At 47.1% G+C, this 16756-nt stretch overlaps 1 protein-coding gene across 2 annotated transcripts in view; it reads right to left on the minus strand.

The window, feature by feature from the left end:
- USP14 (ubiquitin specific peptidase 14) overlaps window positions 1-16756 on the minus strand; it is a 991689-nt gene that overhangs the window by 425993 nt on the left and 548940 nt on the right. For both annotated transcript variants that reach the window (XM_069620879.1, XM_069620880.1), the window contains exon 12: window positions 14360-14452. In XM_069620879.1, the coding sequence (XP_069476980.1) occupies window positions 14360-14452 (93 nt within the window). The remainder of the gene's footprint in view (window positions 1-14359; window positions 14453-16756) is intronic.

The raw sequence follows: 16756 nt of genomic DNA on the forward strand, positions 1-16756 counted from the left end.
TGTTTTGTAATGCTGAGCTCTCGTTCCTGCTTCCTTCAGCAGGGGCGCGTAGAGTGGACCTAGTTGCTTCACTTGCCTGAGGAAGTGGCGATCCAGACCGGCTGCGACCAATCCACTTGGAAGTTAAGTCTTTTGCTATGATTATTGTTTATTATAATGTCTTTGGCAGTGAGTCTTTTGCCTTGATTGTAAAATAATAATTCTTGCAATGTCTCTTCTCTTCCCCAATAGGTGTGAAGATGGTAGATCGGAATCGTGGAGTGGTTCCGGCGATTCCCTTGAGGATGATGGAGCTCTCAGATCAGCAGGTAAGTTGGCCGTTATAATGGAGTTCTAAACTCAGGTATGGAGCGGCCAAGTGTTTGTTATTTATAAGATTTCTAACCTGTTGTGTTCTTTCTCCCTTGCAGGAGCGGTTTGGCGGCATGGAGCAGAGTTTGGATGCTCGAAGGCCGTTCCGCGACCCTGGATGAAGATACCACGAAGAAGAAAAGAAGAGCTCCCGCGTCGCTGGACGTCCGGATCGGGTGAGGAAAGGCTCCGACTCCGATGGAAAGCAGGTAGAGTGCGCGCACAGCGATGGAGTGGCTGGAATCAGGTAAGGGGTGCCTTCAGCGATGGAGCGGCTGAAATCTTGTTAGTTGCGCCTTCCGCGAAGGAGTTGCAAGCTTCAGGTAAGATGGTATTCAGAGGTGGAATAACAGGAACCGAGATGAGGAACATCGGTAAGCGTCACGCTGCAAAGCAGAATAACACGAAGCAGGGGCATGTGGCTGGGCTGGCCTTAAATAGGCTGGCTCTGGTCCCTCCCTTTGGCCCCGCCTTGTGGCTCCACCTTTCCCCTCCCAGGGATTCTTGCATGTGCCTCCCAATGATTGTCTATGGCCATGCCCGGCCCTGATGCATGTGCATTAGGCACAGAGTGTGCAAAGCACACTTTTCTATGAGCCTGGGTCCATTTGGACCCTGAGGGTAAGGAAGGCCTGGGCCCTTGCCCAATGGCCATGACAGTTATAATGATAGTTGCGTTTTGTATCTTCTATGTTGTTATCTCCGTCATGAATTTAAAGTTGAACAATTGTTGATTGATGAGTGTATGGATCAATTGTCTCTGATAATATGAACATTGTGGTTTGAGAATATCTTGGAGAAATGTTATTCCGATTGTATTGTTAAAAGTGATCAAGAATCTAATTGTAATTGAAAAAGTTGCTTGCCAACTAAATCAATTTTTCAAATAAAAAAAAAAAGGGGGTGGCAGGGGAGCCAAACCTCTCCTAAGGTAAGATAGCATGTTCAGAGTGACTCAGCTTAACTCTCGGGAGGGTAGTAGGCTTACACAAAGGTACAATTAGCCCACACACATGTCCGGAAAGTAAACCACACTGATCTACATAAAAATATCTACATCAATCAAGTGACACATAAAACGATCAGTTAAATTAAGTACTTGGGTAGTAATACACAGTATTTAAAAATACCAAGATTATTATAAATACAGTTATGTCTACAAAAGGAGCCTCATAACACAAATGTCTATACGTGGGCCCACTACCAGAGGTGGCTGCACTACATAAAACAGGGGGGTGGGGAAACCCAGCCCACCATAAAACCTAGCAAGCAGGCATGTCCCCTATAGGCCTCCACAATAATGTATATGGTTCTAAAGACACAAATCAACCCAATATATATGGAAGCCCCTAGACCTGGTGGTTAGTACCTAACTGTTAGGGAGAATTTTCTGTTTAGGCTGAATTTCCTAACCTAGCGAGTCCCCCAGCAGCTTTGCTGGATTTTTGGGGTTTATTTCTTTCTCCTGCCAAGAGCGAGATTCTTTTACCCTCACTCTTGGACATGATTTGAGTGTGTTCCTTTGACTCTAGATGTGTTTAATGGGCTATGGGGTCTTTTACTCCATAGGGCTTCATGTGTTTTTGTGATGTGTGTTACACAGCACCCTCAGTGCAGTAACACAGGGGTGTCATAGTGACCCCCCAGTATAGACTCCATACCCTGGGACTGACTACTGTCTCCCAGGGCATGTAAAGTCACCATTGACTTTACTAGTCTTGAATTCTGAACAGAACCAGTACAAACCATCATATTGTGGATGTACTGGCTGGGGCAATTCGATTGCCCCGGGGTCTGTTAGTCGACGGGGCACGTCTCCGTCCCCCCTGATCGAGTTTTGGCTGGTGGCAGTGGACACTACTTTTTATATTCAACCGCGAATATTTCTCGATGGGATTTTCCCATTGTTCGAGGCTACTATCGAGCCCTTTGTTCCACTTTTTGGCGGGCTTCTCCACAGAAGCCCTCCAAAGTGGTGCCACTCTGTCTGGGGTACTTAGGAGGGGTGGAAGGGGATTTAGGCACCCTGGACTGAGTCGCCTAGGCACCACTTAGCATGTTTGAGCGACAGCTAGGCTGAGTGAATGGGGGTTTTCTGCATAAAAGCAGGGCTTTGGGGACTGGAACTTCAGAAGTCACCACAGGACCTAAGAATCCGACGAGGGAGAAGCTGAGCCGACCTGCCACGACGACACCACCTGTGGAGCCCTGCTGTACCGTCTCACCACTTTTCCCAACAACAGAGGAGATGTCCCGCCGGAGTCTCTTCTTCCTTTGACTGGTGGGCATAACCAGTTTTCACCATCTTTTCGCCTTCCCGGCGCATCTTGTGGCCGCCTTGCCTGTGCCAAGCACCCCGGCAACCGGAATACCACGTTTTATCACGACCGTGAAATAAAGGGTAATACCTTTAACCGGAAAACTCTGCGGCTGGTTTCTTCCCTGGCAGTGCAATGACCTTCATCTTTCCTCCAAGTCGAGATCTTCTCTTCCCCTGGACGACGCCGAGACTTGCAACCGCTGCCAGGAACAACTGCCACCGCTGGAGGATCCTTCCCACTTAAGGTACCGTGTTCCGCCTGGCTTCCCTTGCCACCGACTGTACCGGGTAGATTTAGCCCCGGGCTTTCGAACCTGGGTTAGCCTGGGACACCCTGGCTAAACTTTTCTGAGCCTCTCTAAACACTTTTCGAACTCTCTGCAAGACTTTCAAAGCCTAGTGTAACTTTGTGATCTTGGGCGCATTTGTGCTCTGCTCTCTCTAAGAGTGGGCCCAGCCTATGGACTTTGGCTCACAAGTGACTTTTGCTCTTCTGCCTTGCTAAAAGTGTTCCTAAATCTTAGAGCGGTGTATCTTCCCATATTCTGTCTTTTTCCCTCCCTTCTTCATGAACTTATTGGAGTGCCATCTATAGTTAAGCGCTCACCTCTGTGTGGAAATAAGTGGTGTTAACTAAGACTTGTCTGATAAGGAATAAGGGTTGTATATATTATAATAGTAACTGTGTTTAGAGTGTTTTACAATAAGAGTGCTGGAGTGTTTCAAACAGTGTGTTGTTAATTATATACTTTGATACCAAAGCTCTGGTCAGTGTTTGCTTGTGCTTTTGTGTCTGAGGACCTATTGTGTATACTTTGCATACTGCCTAACTCTTCTTGAGGGAAGTCTGACTGCTCAGCCACAGCTACCAGGTAAATCTGGGTGGTACAGACTACTACCAAGTGGGTTTACTGCTAATACCTGTAGTCCTAAATCTTTTGGAGTGTTCCCAAAGGGAACTGCACAGGTTTCTGCCTAACACTCTAACACATATGGTAGGGTATGGAATAAAAAAAAGGATACAATTCTGGCAACATTCAAAATATGTTAAAACTCCTTCAGGCTTAAATCAATAATCCACAATCTCATCCTAGGTCATTAGCGCACAATGAATGCACAAAGAGTGTATACAACATTTATGAAACCTAGCCAAAGCATTCCAAGAACCAATATTGAATGTTATAGCAATTTCTTTCCTTATACATTTCAGTGAAAATATACACAATGTTACAAGATTCAGTTCCAAGGTTTAAATTACAATCGTAGAAATCAAGGGGCTGACTTAAAAAAAACAGAAAAGGATGTAAAAATCACAGGTAAGCCCTAGAATGATGGTTCTTGGTCCACGGCGCCAAAATGCCCACAGGCATCTAAATACACCAGAGACCATGTTAAAAGAGTTCCAGCACAGGCTCAAAATTCCATAGGAATGAAACAAGTTCAAAAAAGGCCATCCGCTTTAATGGTGTAAATTCTGCAATAGACAACTACAAGGAAAGTCAGTGGAGACCCCAAAGAAATAGTCCTGAGTTCAGAAGATTAACCCAGAGCCCCAGAGGAGGAAGCAGCAGTAAAGGAGTACCCCAATAGAAAGCTGTGGTAATAGCAGTAAAGACGCAATTCAAAGGATTCTCTAGCTCCGACAAGAGGGACACCTAATCGGAGTCTCACAAATAATCTGCCAACCCAGGACCCAAAAGAAGGTACTCATGGTCAGTTTTGGAACGAACACCAGCAATGTTGGCAGGAGTCAGTTGCTAGAGGCTTGCACCCTGGGCCAATGATGATCCACAGCAAACCAGGTTAGGAACAGAGGATTTTCCCCAGGCACTGGACCCTCAAGTCTGCCTCAGATATTTCCGTGAGGAGGACTCAATGAAAATGTAGGAGCTTACGAAAACTGCCACCAGTTGCTCGATGAACAAAAGAAGAAAGCAGCAAACTGTGCCAGGTTGGGGATAATGACGAGGCACCCCGGTCATCACAAGAGGACAATCTGGCAGAACGATGCAGTCTCAGCACCCATCTGGACTCCAGCAACGACCCTGGCAATAAACGTTGGAATGAGATGGAAAACAGCCAAGAAAACAGTCCTAGAGTGGAGGGCTCAGCAAGATACAGACCACAGATTGAAAGTTCAAAACAAACTTTTACTAAAAAATAAATGCCAGGATAGTAGAATGCCTAACGTGCCCTATGCTAAGGTGGGATTTCCCTAACTGAACCAAGCTAAGGTAAGTGAGTCCAAGAGATCAATTTAAGAATCTGTGTCCAAAAACTATCCTTGCCCTCACAATTAAAGCTAAACAATGTGTAGAGATGACAGTAACCAAAAAAAAAAAACAGTGTTCAAAAAGAATGTTCTAAGCTTCTTCCAGCTCACAGCTTTCTTTCAGCTCCCTTAAACCAGTTCCACAAAAAGTCAAGGTTACCTTTAAGCTCAAGGTTATACAGTTTTAAACAATCATCAGGGCTACCTTGCCCAAGTTTCAGGCCAGGTAACAATTCAAACACAAGAGGGACTTGAGGCTCAAATGTAGCTCCTCAAATCTCCCTTCCCCAAGTCTTTCATCTGTATCACAAACAGGTGGGCCTCTTAGCTACATACTCCATTTCGTTGGCCCATACACTTTAATTCAGTTCTTCAGATAATATGATTAACTTCAAGACATATTCAAGCAATTGAAGCTACCAGTTCATTTTATATTCACAGTCTTTTTTGTGCCCCTTTGTAAAGTTCTGTCTGTTGAATCTGCCTTAAGTTTGAAGTTCCATTAAATTCAGAATTTAACAAGTAATGGTTTTGTTTACATTTTAAAGTTCCATTCACTTTGACATTCAGCTTGCAGTAATTTTGCTTAATTCTAAAGTTCCCTTCACTTCAGGATTCATCAAGAGTAGAGTTCTTTCTGCTTAATGGTTACGTTTTTATTCAGTTCGGTATTCAATAGATATTTGCTTTGGCTTAAAGTTCAGTCTCATTGAGCATGTTTAACATTTGTTCATTTCACTAATTGAAATCCCCAGCACTCACGACTTTCGAAAACCTTCTTAAGACACACCACCACACCGATGACAATGCATTACTTACCGTAAAAGCATTTCTGATGGTTGTATCTGCTTAGATTCACATGCTGTGCATAGGTCCGACATCCAGTGGTCACTGCGGAGTATTGCATTTTGTTTTTCGTAGTCGAAAAAGGGGACGTCGACAAGGCGTGTCTGTAACACTATCCCTATAGTGACGTGCGTTGTACCCACAATCCCTCACGCGTCGAGGTCCCTCTGTTTGTATTTTTCTGCCCTGAGGGAGCCTTCTAGACGTGAGAGTACAGAAAAGAGAGAAATATAGAAAAGGATGTCTATGTTCCTTCCATCCGAGCGGGGAGGAAGGGTGGGCGCATGTGAATCTAAGCAGATAGAACCATCAGAAATGCTTTTACGGTAAGTAATGCATTGTCTTCTGATGTTTGTTAATCTGCTTAGAATCACATGCTGTGCATAGACTAGCGAGCAGTACCCGGATATGGCGGTGGGTTATGAGAAGGAACAGTAGAGAAAAGATGTCTTAATATTGCCTGTCCAACCTGGGAGTCAGATCTAGAGTGTGCATCTAGACAGTAGTGTTTTGTAAAGGTGTGCACAGAACTCCAGGTAGCCGCTTTGCAGATGGACTCAAGGGGAACATTTGCAATGAACGCTATGGAAGCCCCAGTGCCTCGAGTGGAATGTGCTCTTGGCTTGAAGGGTAGTTCTCTCTTAGCAAGAGTGTAACAGAGAGTGATGCATTGAACAATCCATCTAGATATAGTGGACTTTGAAACTGCATCTCCTTCTCTTCCTGCTGCCACAGAGACAAAGAACTGATTAATCTTTCTCAGTGGTCTGGTTCTTTCCATGTAGAACATGACAGCTCTGCGTACATCTAGTGTATGCAGACTTTTTTCTCCCAAGCTGGAAGGGTTTTGAAAGAACGTTGGTAGTTCTATTGACTGGTTTACATGAAATTTCGAGATGAATTTTGGTGCAAACCTTGGGTGTGTGCGTAGAACCACCTTATCCTTGGTAACTGTTACGAAGGGGTCTAGTACAGAAAGAGCCTGTAGTTCACTTACTCTCCTAATGGAGGTGATAGCTATTAGGAAAGCAGTCTTAAGAGTGAGGTCTTTAAGAGTTGCCTTGTGCATGGGTTCGAAAGGAGGGCCCATGAGTCTAGAAAGTACCACATTTAAGTCCCATCCGGGAGCTGGGTTAGCTATCGGAGGGTGTATTCTCTTTACCCCCTCCATGAAGGCCTTGATAACTGGTATCTTCCACCACGACACTTTAAGTTGGGAAGTGGTGTATGCAGAAAGTGCCGCTAGGTGGACTTTAATGGAATTGAACACTAGACCTGAATCCAGTAAATGGGTCAAGTACAGAACAATGTTAGTGGGAGAGCAGTCAACCGGGTTGATGCTCTTACCTCTACACCAGATGACAAATCTTTTCCACTTGCTAGAATAGCAGTGGCGAGTATTAGGTTTTCTGGCTTCCCTGAGGATGTCCATACATCTCTGCGGGAGTTGTAAATGTCCAAATTCTATGATCTCAGGAGCCAGGCTGCTAAATTCATGGTCTGAGGGCATGGATGCAGTGTCCTGCCCTTGTCCTGTGACAGCATGTTGTACGGGCAGGGAAGTTTCACTGGGGGAGATAGGGACATCTCCATCAAGTGAGCGAACCATGGCTGCTGGGCCCACATTGGGGCCACTAGTATCATGGTAACCTGCTCCTGGTGCATCTTGTGCACCACTTTTTTGAGAAGGGGAGTCGGGGGAAAGGCGTAAACAAATTTCCCTGACCATTGAATCGACAGACCGTTTCCTTTGGACTGGTTCTGGGGGTACCTGGAGGCGTAACTTTGGCATTGTGAGTTCTCCAGAGTTGCGAACAGGTCTATTTCCGGGAATCCCCATTGCGTGAAGACGTCTAAGACGATGTCTTCGTGCAATTGCCATTCGTACTCTTCGGGCAGGGGGAAGTCTCTGCTGAGTTTGTCTGCTAGCAGATTGAGTTCCCCTGGTACATGTTGTGATAGTAGGAACATGTTGTGTTTGAGAGCCCACTTCCATATATTCTGGGACAGGTTGGACAGTCCTGGAGAGTGAGTGCCCCCTTGCTTGTTGAGGTAGTACATGGCTGTGGTGCTGTCTGAGGACCATCACTGTCTTTCCTTGTAAGTGTTCCTGAAAGGCTTTCAGTGCTTTGAACACCGCTAGTAGTTCCAGCAGGTTTATATGCTTGGATGCTAAGCTCGGAGTCCACACTCCGTGAGCAGTCTGATGGGATAGGTGAGCCCCCCATCCTGTAAGGGATGCGTCTGTGGTTAGAGTGGCTTCCACTGCGGGTGTGGCAAAAGTTTTCCCTAATAACAGGTTTTCTTTTGTCCACCACCGTAGCGAGAGAACCAAGGCCTGCGAGACCACCACTAGATCGTCCCATTGTCCGCTTGCCTGACACCACTGGCTGTAGAGCCACTCTTGCATTGGGCGCATGCGCAGGCGCGCGTGAGGTACTTAATAAATACATGACGCCATCATCCCTAGCAAGCGCATTGCTTTGCGTACCGTCACCTCTCGACCTGCCACATAATGGGGGATCTGAAACAGCATGTTTTGGACCCTCTCGTTGGAGGGGAAGACGAGGCCGTCCTTTGTTCGAATTAGAGCCCCTAGGAATTGTTTGATTTGGCTGGGGTCTAAGCTGGACTTCTTTTCGTTGATGGAGAAGCCCAGTTGGGACAAAAGGTCTACGGTCTTTTGGGTATTGGAGAAGCATGTTTCGTAAGAATCCCCTGTTATGAGCCAGTCGTCGAGGTAAGGGTATACCGGGATGGATAACCTGCGCAGGTGGGCCGCTGCCACTGCCAGTACTTTCGTGAATACCCTTGGTGCAGATGCTATCCCGAAGGGTAGTACTCTGAACTGGTAGTGTTTGTTCTCTATCTTGAACCTGAGGTATTTTCTGTGCGCTGGCAACATTAAAATATGAAAGTATGCATCTTTCATGTCTAGTGTTGTCATGTAATCCCCCTGTGACAACAGTGGGATTACTTCCTGCAAGGTCACCATACAAAACTTTTGGGGTTTGACAAACTTGTTTGCTGGGCGCAGATCTAATACAGGGCGCATGGTTAAGTCCTTTTTGGGTACAAGGAAGTACACTGAATAAATACCTTCTGTTACCTGAGATAGGGGGACAGCCTCTATAGCTTCTTTTTTCAGTAGCTCTTCTACTTCTTGAAGAAGAATAGTGAGGTGTTCCGGTGTCATGCGTCGGTTCCGTGGGGGTCTGTACTTCGGGGAACCGTTGAATTCAATGGAGTATCCGTGGGCTATTGTGGATAATACCCAGCGGTCTGACGATATTCCCTCCCATGCTGAAAGGAACGATGTTAGCCGGCCCCCGACCGGTGATGCATGGGAGGGGACCCGAATCTTCGGGTCATTTGTTGGTATTGGGCGTGGAACCTTTGGGGCTGGAGCCGCGACCTCTTCCTTTGCCACGGCGTTGGCCTCTTTGACTGAACTGGGTGTTGTTACCCTTGTTAGAGGGCCAGTTGGTAGCAGAGTAAAATTGCTGTTGGTTTTGCTGCTGGCGTTGGCCACGAAAGGAGCGTCTATTGCCATAGCTGCGTCTGTTAGGGGGCCTAGAAATTTGGTCAAGAGTCTTGATGGTATCAAACTCTTTCTTCGCATGTTCTAGGGCCTCATCAACTGCTTTCCCAAACAGATGTGTTTGTTCTATGGGCTTATTTATCAGGGAAGTCTGGGTTTCCGGCTTAAATCCCGAATTGCGCAGCCAGACATGGCGTTTAAGTATTCCCTGAACCAGGGAACGGCCAGCCGTCTTTGCGGCATCTAAGGAGTTCTTTACGATGCCCTGGTTTACAAGAGTTCCGTCTGAGATTATAGCTAACAGGCGTGAATGCAGGGGTTCTGGTGCGTCCTCTGCTTCGCTGCGCAGCTTGCTCCACTGTGCATCTGCGTAGCTAGCTAGTAGGGAATTGTTATTTGCAATCCTAGTTGAGAAGGCGGCGGAGGTCGTGATTCTCTTCCCAAGTGCATAGAGCTTCTTACCCTCTGTCAGGTGGTGCCTCACAAGTGGATAGTGGTACCCCCGCTCTTTTTCTTGTATTAGTAACTACGAGGGAGTCCGGAATAGAATGTCCTCTGATGTACAAAGGGTCAGAGGACGAAGGGCTGAAGAGCTTTTCTATCTGAGGGTTGACCCCTCTGACTAAGGCCGGATTGGAAAGGGAAGGAGTTATTCTTCTCTTTATAGAAGCCAGGAGCGGAATAGACTGACCAACGGGGGCTTTTTCTTTAATAACTTTCTCTACAAAGTCTATGTCAGGAAGAGTCTCCCCTGTGTCTATTTCAAAATGCGCTGCTGCCTTGCGCAATAGTGCATTAAGTGAAGGTTGGTCATCTATGGGAGAGGTGTTTCCAATAGGTGAATCCTTGGGAGGAGAAGGGTGAAAGACATCAGGGTCTGAGTGCACTGATGGGGATTGCCAAGGCTGCACTGATGGGGATTGCCAGGGCTGCGAGGTAGCTGTATCTTCTTCAAAAGCTCCTGCACTAGTGTAAGGATCTTCTTCAAACCCCTCTTCCTCATGTTCTTCCTCTCCACCCAAACACTCCTCATCTTCCTGGAGGTATTGCTCCTCTTCAGTGAGGTCATATGCGTCTGTAGAAGGGGGAAACAGCCTAGGAACCTTGACCCTAGGGTCATCCTGGGGCCATTCTCTTGGTCTTTTGGGTGTGGGTGGGTTTTGGCTTCCCAAAAACCTTTCCATTTTCTCCATACAAGAATGGAGTCTTTCAAGGGTCTCATGGGGGACCCCTGAATAGTCTAGAGGGGGGAAATCAGTGTCTTCACCTTCAAAACGCTTAGAACGCTCCCACAACGTCGAAGAAAGGTTTCCGTCGCCCTCTGAAAAGCCCTCCGGTAGTTCAGAAGTGCCCTTAGATGAAGGGGGCAGTTCCTGGCTACTCTTGCGCTTTTTCGGCGTTTCCATAGCTTTTTGTGCGGTATTCGACGTTTGTTTCGTCGTCCGCTTACGTTTGTCTTCGGAAACAATTCTCGCCAGGCTCTCGACAACGAGTTTGTCAGTAGAGGGCTCTGGTGTCGACGTTGCCTGCGTTACGCGTTGTTCCTCTATGGAGAGTTACGTCGGATGATTTTGAGGTAGCGCCCGTGTTTGATGAAAGCCCAATCGCTGGTCGCGGCTGCGTTTGCGGGTGGGGCTTGAGACCCTTACGGTCTGAGGTAGACGCCGGAGTGCCCTGCGTCCCCTTCGGCGCTGATGGATCCTTCGTCTTTGACGAAGAAGAGCCGTGGGTTGTGTGCTTAGGCCTATGGGTCTATGTGCGTCCTTGTCGCCGGGGTGTTCATCCCCATAAGCAGGGCGTGAGCCGAGCCCGTCGGGGCCGGGGACGGACGTCGAGGAGCGCAAGCGCTCCTTCTGGGGGTTAATGACTTCCGTAACGGACGTCGAGTTATCACCCTCCTCGTCACTTTCTGTAACAGCGGCGGCGGGTGGGGAAACTGACTTCGACATAGCGTAGTCCGCCCACCTCTTAACTTTTCGTTCTTTAAGAGTTCTTGGTTTCAAGAGCTTACAGGCCGCGCAGCTGTCCTCCTTATGATCGAGGGGCAAGCAGCGATTACAGAGCTTGTGTTTGTCCTTCCAAGTGTATTTGCCCCTACAGCGTGGGCAAAACTTAAAAGGTGTCCTCTCCATAGCTGAGGCAATAATAACTGGTGATAACAACCCCAAGGGAAAGATAGGGGAGAAAGAAAGACATTCTCAAAGAGAAGATAAAAGTTCGAACCCCCACTCTCCCTACTGTATGTTGGCCGGCGAGGCCAGGCCACGTATTCGGCAGCGCCGAAGGATCTCTTCCGTCTCTTCCCCTCCGTCGAAAACTTGCTCGGCGGAGAAACAGCTTCACAGCTAACGTCGAGGGGAGGGATCTTTAACAATATAATAAGTATAATTAAGGACCGAGGTCCGTAGTAAGTATTTGCAATGTCTCTCTAGGAGCTCTGCGTAAGGCGACCAGAAGCTGGGCGGAAAAAAACAATCTGAGGGACCTCGACGCGTGAGGGATTGTGGGTAAAACGCACGTCACTATAGGGATAGTGTTACAGACAAGCCTTGTCGACGTCCCCTTTTTCGACTACGAAAAACAAAATGCAATACTCCGCAGTGACCACTGGATGTCGGACCTATGCACAGCATGTGATTCTAAGCAGATTAACAAACATCAGAAACAAAGTTTCTCTTACGCTGCAACATTCAACAATTGAACTGACTTTAAACCAGAGACCTTCGAAAACACTCTTAAGACATGCAACCACTCTGATCAAAGTATTCTGTAACAACGGCAATGTTCGTTCATTCGCGCACTGGTTTTCTCATGTGGTAGAAAGTCACTGGTCTCTGTAATCGCTCTTCCAGTAGCGTGGCACACTCAAACTCCTGCTTCTGTTGTCAGAGTCCCAGCTCCTGCCCCTCAGTCACTCCTATGTCGGCTCATTGGCACAGGAGAACGAGCATTTCTGATGAAAGTGACAGCCTCTCCACATGGCTCCCTCCTCTGCCTTCAATCTGCACCATGGAGCCCCAGCTCCCACACCACACTTTCTCAGATCACTTCTCTTTGCAGCCACCAGTGTCTTGGAATACTGCTCACAATGTACCGTCCCACAGCAGTTCCCTCCAGCGGCTCGTCAGGTTTCCTGCTGTTGACAAAGACCTTCCTCCAGCTCCTCCCCGTGATGCTTTTCCCTCCTCCTTTCATTACTCAGTTGCATCTTCCTCATCTAAGTACTGTCAAGTGTCACAAGAGGGGAAATTAAGGGAGCCGAGTTGCAATAACCCATAAAGGTTGGGGGAGGGTTAGGTTGGTCGTCAAAATGGAAACAGTGATAACATGTCTCGCCTTCGGTCACCCCACTCCCAATCCTCAAGGACCCTCCACCCAGGTGATTCTCCCACGTTTCCCTGCCGCCAGGATCCAAAGCAATGGCCTTTCCCTGGCCACCTGCGTATTGGATACAAGGGAAGTAGGAGTGAAAATACCCTTAGGTTTTTCACAGGCATCACAGCTGTCTTTAGGAAGGCCAGACAGGATCTCTAGGTGCCAAACAACTCAAACTATGATAGGCCCAAGCAATTGCACTTGGGAAGGTTTGCTAAGTAAAGACTTTAAAAAGGGCAGGATGCACAGAAAAACTGCTTCAGCACGTCGGCAGACCTGCTACCTCCAATTTAAAGAAAGTAAGAGGAAAGCAGGGGCAAGACAAAGCCTAAATACTCCTGCAAAAGGGTGCTGGCCAAATACAGCCAGCCAGCCACTAAAAGGCTGGGGGCATAGTCTGTTGAACAACCATACTGGTTGGTCACTAGAACTGCTACTTCCCCAAAGCCACCCCCACAAGATTTGAGGGAATTCCAAGAACCTATACTGGCGTAAACCAGTTAGGACTGATATGAAGACGGACACAATGGGCACAATGGGCTCAAAAAGCACGTCGTCAGAATGGCCATTTTGCGCCTACCTCGTGGTCAGCCTAGGATTTTAAAAAAGAAATTGGTACCCCAATGGCTAGTAAAAAGGTACATTGGGCTACCACTGCCAAAATTAAAGCACAGCAACAAACCAACCTGCTCTTCAAAACCAATGCAACGCTAGGGCAAGAAATGGGATACTAGATAAGGAGCTGGCGGCCAGCCATTCAGATTGGCCTCAAAACCTGCCAAAACATACAGGTTTCCTGTCACAGGACGTGATATGTCCAGCCCAGTGCCAGGAATAAATCATTTTGGACCTGTTCAAACCGATATGGAGGGTGCAGGGCTGGGCTCAAACTGAGCCCATGTGTGCACACCAGCAATTTTAGGCCTTCAGGAACAAAAGAGCACAAAAACAAAATGGTTGCGAGCAGGACTTAGAAAATACATACTTGAATCGGTAAAGGTATATTGGGCAACAAATACAGTAAATCTGCTGGTGAAGCCAAAACCAACGTACAGCTGCCAGCAGCGTACTTGCTATAACCATTGTAGAGTAATCTAATCACTCCAAGGTCAAAATGTGGACTAAAAAAGCACCCCTGTCACAGCACCCTTATGGCCTTTACACTCAAAGAGTTGCAGTGGCTGAGGGAATAAGTAAAAGTTCCTCTTGCCATAAAAAAATAATTCAGAGATGCAAACAAAGAAGGAAAAAGTAAAATGTTACATGGTCCTTAAAAATGACGAGAAGAATCCACAAAAACAGAATTCTGTCTTAACAGTAGGATACACCAATTAACAGAATACATGGTATAACCTAAACCACTTTGCCCTCTTTTCCCCTTCTGCTAAACAGGGGTGTAAATGTAAATAGGACTACCGTGTTTGGACAAGCTGAAATCAAAATCCACAAACATTGTGTCTCTGAACTGTAAAGGCCATATGCACATTTGTAATAACAGTCTAAAAGCAATCCTACATATATGTGGTTACATAACATTTTCCTGCTTGGCTTAGAACCATACCAAACAGTAAATCAGGATTGATAGCATAGCAGCTTGCAATTAACCTTTTACACTTTTTGACTTGGCAGCCAAGTATCTGCAAGCATCACTGACCTTAAGAACTTTGGCATTCACAGACTCCTTCTCTTTGTAGAAAAAGCGAACCATCTGAATGGTTAGGTAGGCAGGTAGTCGGCGGATCTTGTTCTAGAAAATAGAAATTTTGAAAAAGGTAATTCTTTACATGACAAAAGCCTTTGAAAATCATACTCAATGAAAATGTTATGAATGTTAAAAACATACATTATGATAACATCTCCCAACTACAGATAGCATTAGTAAGTATAACTGTCGAATATACACAAACAAAATGTATAACATCTTTAAAAATGATGTCCCACAAGTTGCCATTGGAATACTGCAAAGTTTGCTTCGGAAAAGAGCATCTAGTTTAAACATTCTGAGTTCTACATAAAACGTAAGGAACCCCTTTCAAAACCACTTCGAAATTCACAGATAAAAAGTTCTGCATACCCAACTGATCACGTAAAGACCAGAGCCAAAACACAAATCAAGATGAAAACAACTGCTGTACCCTGTCAAATATCTTCAATAAGGACAGTTCAGAGTGTTCCAAAAGAGCACAAATTATTTTGAGAAGCAGGCGCTGGTTTAGAAGGTTCAAAGAAAGCCAGTACGCCCAACCTCTTCAAATCTTTATGATCAATCTCATGTGGACATTTCTGATTTTTAAAATGACAGAAATGCGTCCTTCCAGACTGCTTTAAACCATCATACCACCGAAATGCTATAAAAACGTATTGCAACTGCATTGTATCAAGACTTGGCATCTACTACACTGTCAAAAAGGAAGGACCTGAAGCCACCGACAGAAAGGTTGTGGGAGATGAAGATCACGTATAGCTGGGGTTTCCCCACAGCACTGCTTTTCACATCAGAGGGCAAGCCATGGAGGGTGCGCACAATGAAGGAGGTGGAAAAGCTCCTCAACCCGGATTCCTTGAGGTAAGGGGGCGATAGCAGCTCTGCACCGATCGTCACCCCCCCACCCCCGAGGGGGTCTGCAGAGGCCTTGACGCGATGGAGCAGGCGGAGGAGACTCAACAGTCCAGCTTGCAAGAACAAGAGAGGTTCAGTGGGATGAAGCAAGAAGGATGGCTGATGGCCATGGAGACCCAGTCGTGCTCTGAGGGGTGGGGGGAGACTGGGGGATAGCACTCCTTGACTGGTGATGGGACTCTGACCTGCAGGAGGGTGCTGCCAAGCCATCTCTGGCCTCGGCTGCTCTCCTGCAGGGGCACTGGGCCCGCAGTAGGGCCGCGGATCGCTCACGGTTATGGTAGTGAGCTGGTTCTGGTCCAGCCTCAGGGAGGCATCGGGTCCTATAGCTGGGGTGACGGGTGGGGGACCCAAAACAACTGACAGTCACAAGCGAAGTTATGTTTGCTGCTTTTGGGTTTGGTTGTCGGGGGAGGTCCGGTTGCCCCAAGGGAATGCAGGTGTTGCTCTTTTACTGTTCCCTTGTTAGGTGGGAATTGGGGATAGGGACACGGTGGGGGGGTAAGGTGGGTGGTACTTTTAGGGGAGTCCACAGCCAGCATCAAATTGACATCATTAGAGCACTTTCACACAGCTCAACTTAACGATCAGGCACTCGAAATCTCCCATGGTCTGAGGAACACATCAGGGGCTGAACACACCACATTGGTAGAAAGCTATGGCTGACAGTACCGCTGGAGAGTTATGTATGGTTACATGGAACGTGCAGGGACTCCACTTCCCAGGAAAGGGTAAGTCAGTGGCATGCAGGCTGGCAGAGATGTCAGCAGAAAATACACCTCCTAGCCGCTGACAAGCAGTGTTTTAACTCAGGGCAGTTCTCCAGGGCTTACCTCGCTACATCTGGGGAAAATAAGAGGAGTGTTGCTACCGGTGTCACTGTGAAGTGGCACCCCAATGGGGCAATATTTACTAGTGAAGGGGCGCCTGCATGAGCAAACCCTCACATTCGCATCACTTTACTGCCCAAATACGCAAAACCGTTTCCTACGCACAATTACCCCAAACATTATCTCCTTTGCAGAGGGCCAGATCCTCATGGGAGGAGACTTTAACCTAATCCCTGATCCAATGGCTGATAAAACTCTACCGCCCACTAGTGAACATTTTGCGAGGGCCATGGGGCACGTCAAATTTCTAAGGGAGTTGGGGATAGTGGACGCCTGGATGTTATACAATGCAGGCTTGCGCGACTACACATTCTCTTCCCACGTCCATGAGGGCCTTTCCAGATTAGACCTATGTCCAGCAAGCGTTTCCCTTGCCTCTAGGGCGTCAACACTATGCCGAGGGTGATCTCGGACCACACTCCGGTAATGGCCTGTATTCAGGCAATTAGCTTCCCGGTCCGGCCCCAAAGGCCTTGCAAGCTGCAGGACTTCTTACTACAAGAGGCAGCAATCTGGCAGGAAATATCCACTGCTTTAACCA

This window comes from Ambystoma mexicanum, chromosome 5q (assembly GCF_040938575.1).
Source record: "Ambystoma mexicanum isolate Mex_15411 chromosome 5q, UKY_AmexF1_1, whole genome shotgun sequence".
Taxonomy (NCBI): Eukaryota; Metazoa; Chordata; class Amphibia; order Caudata; family Ambystomatidae; genus Ambystoma; species Ambystoma mexicanum.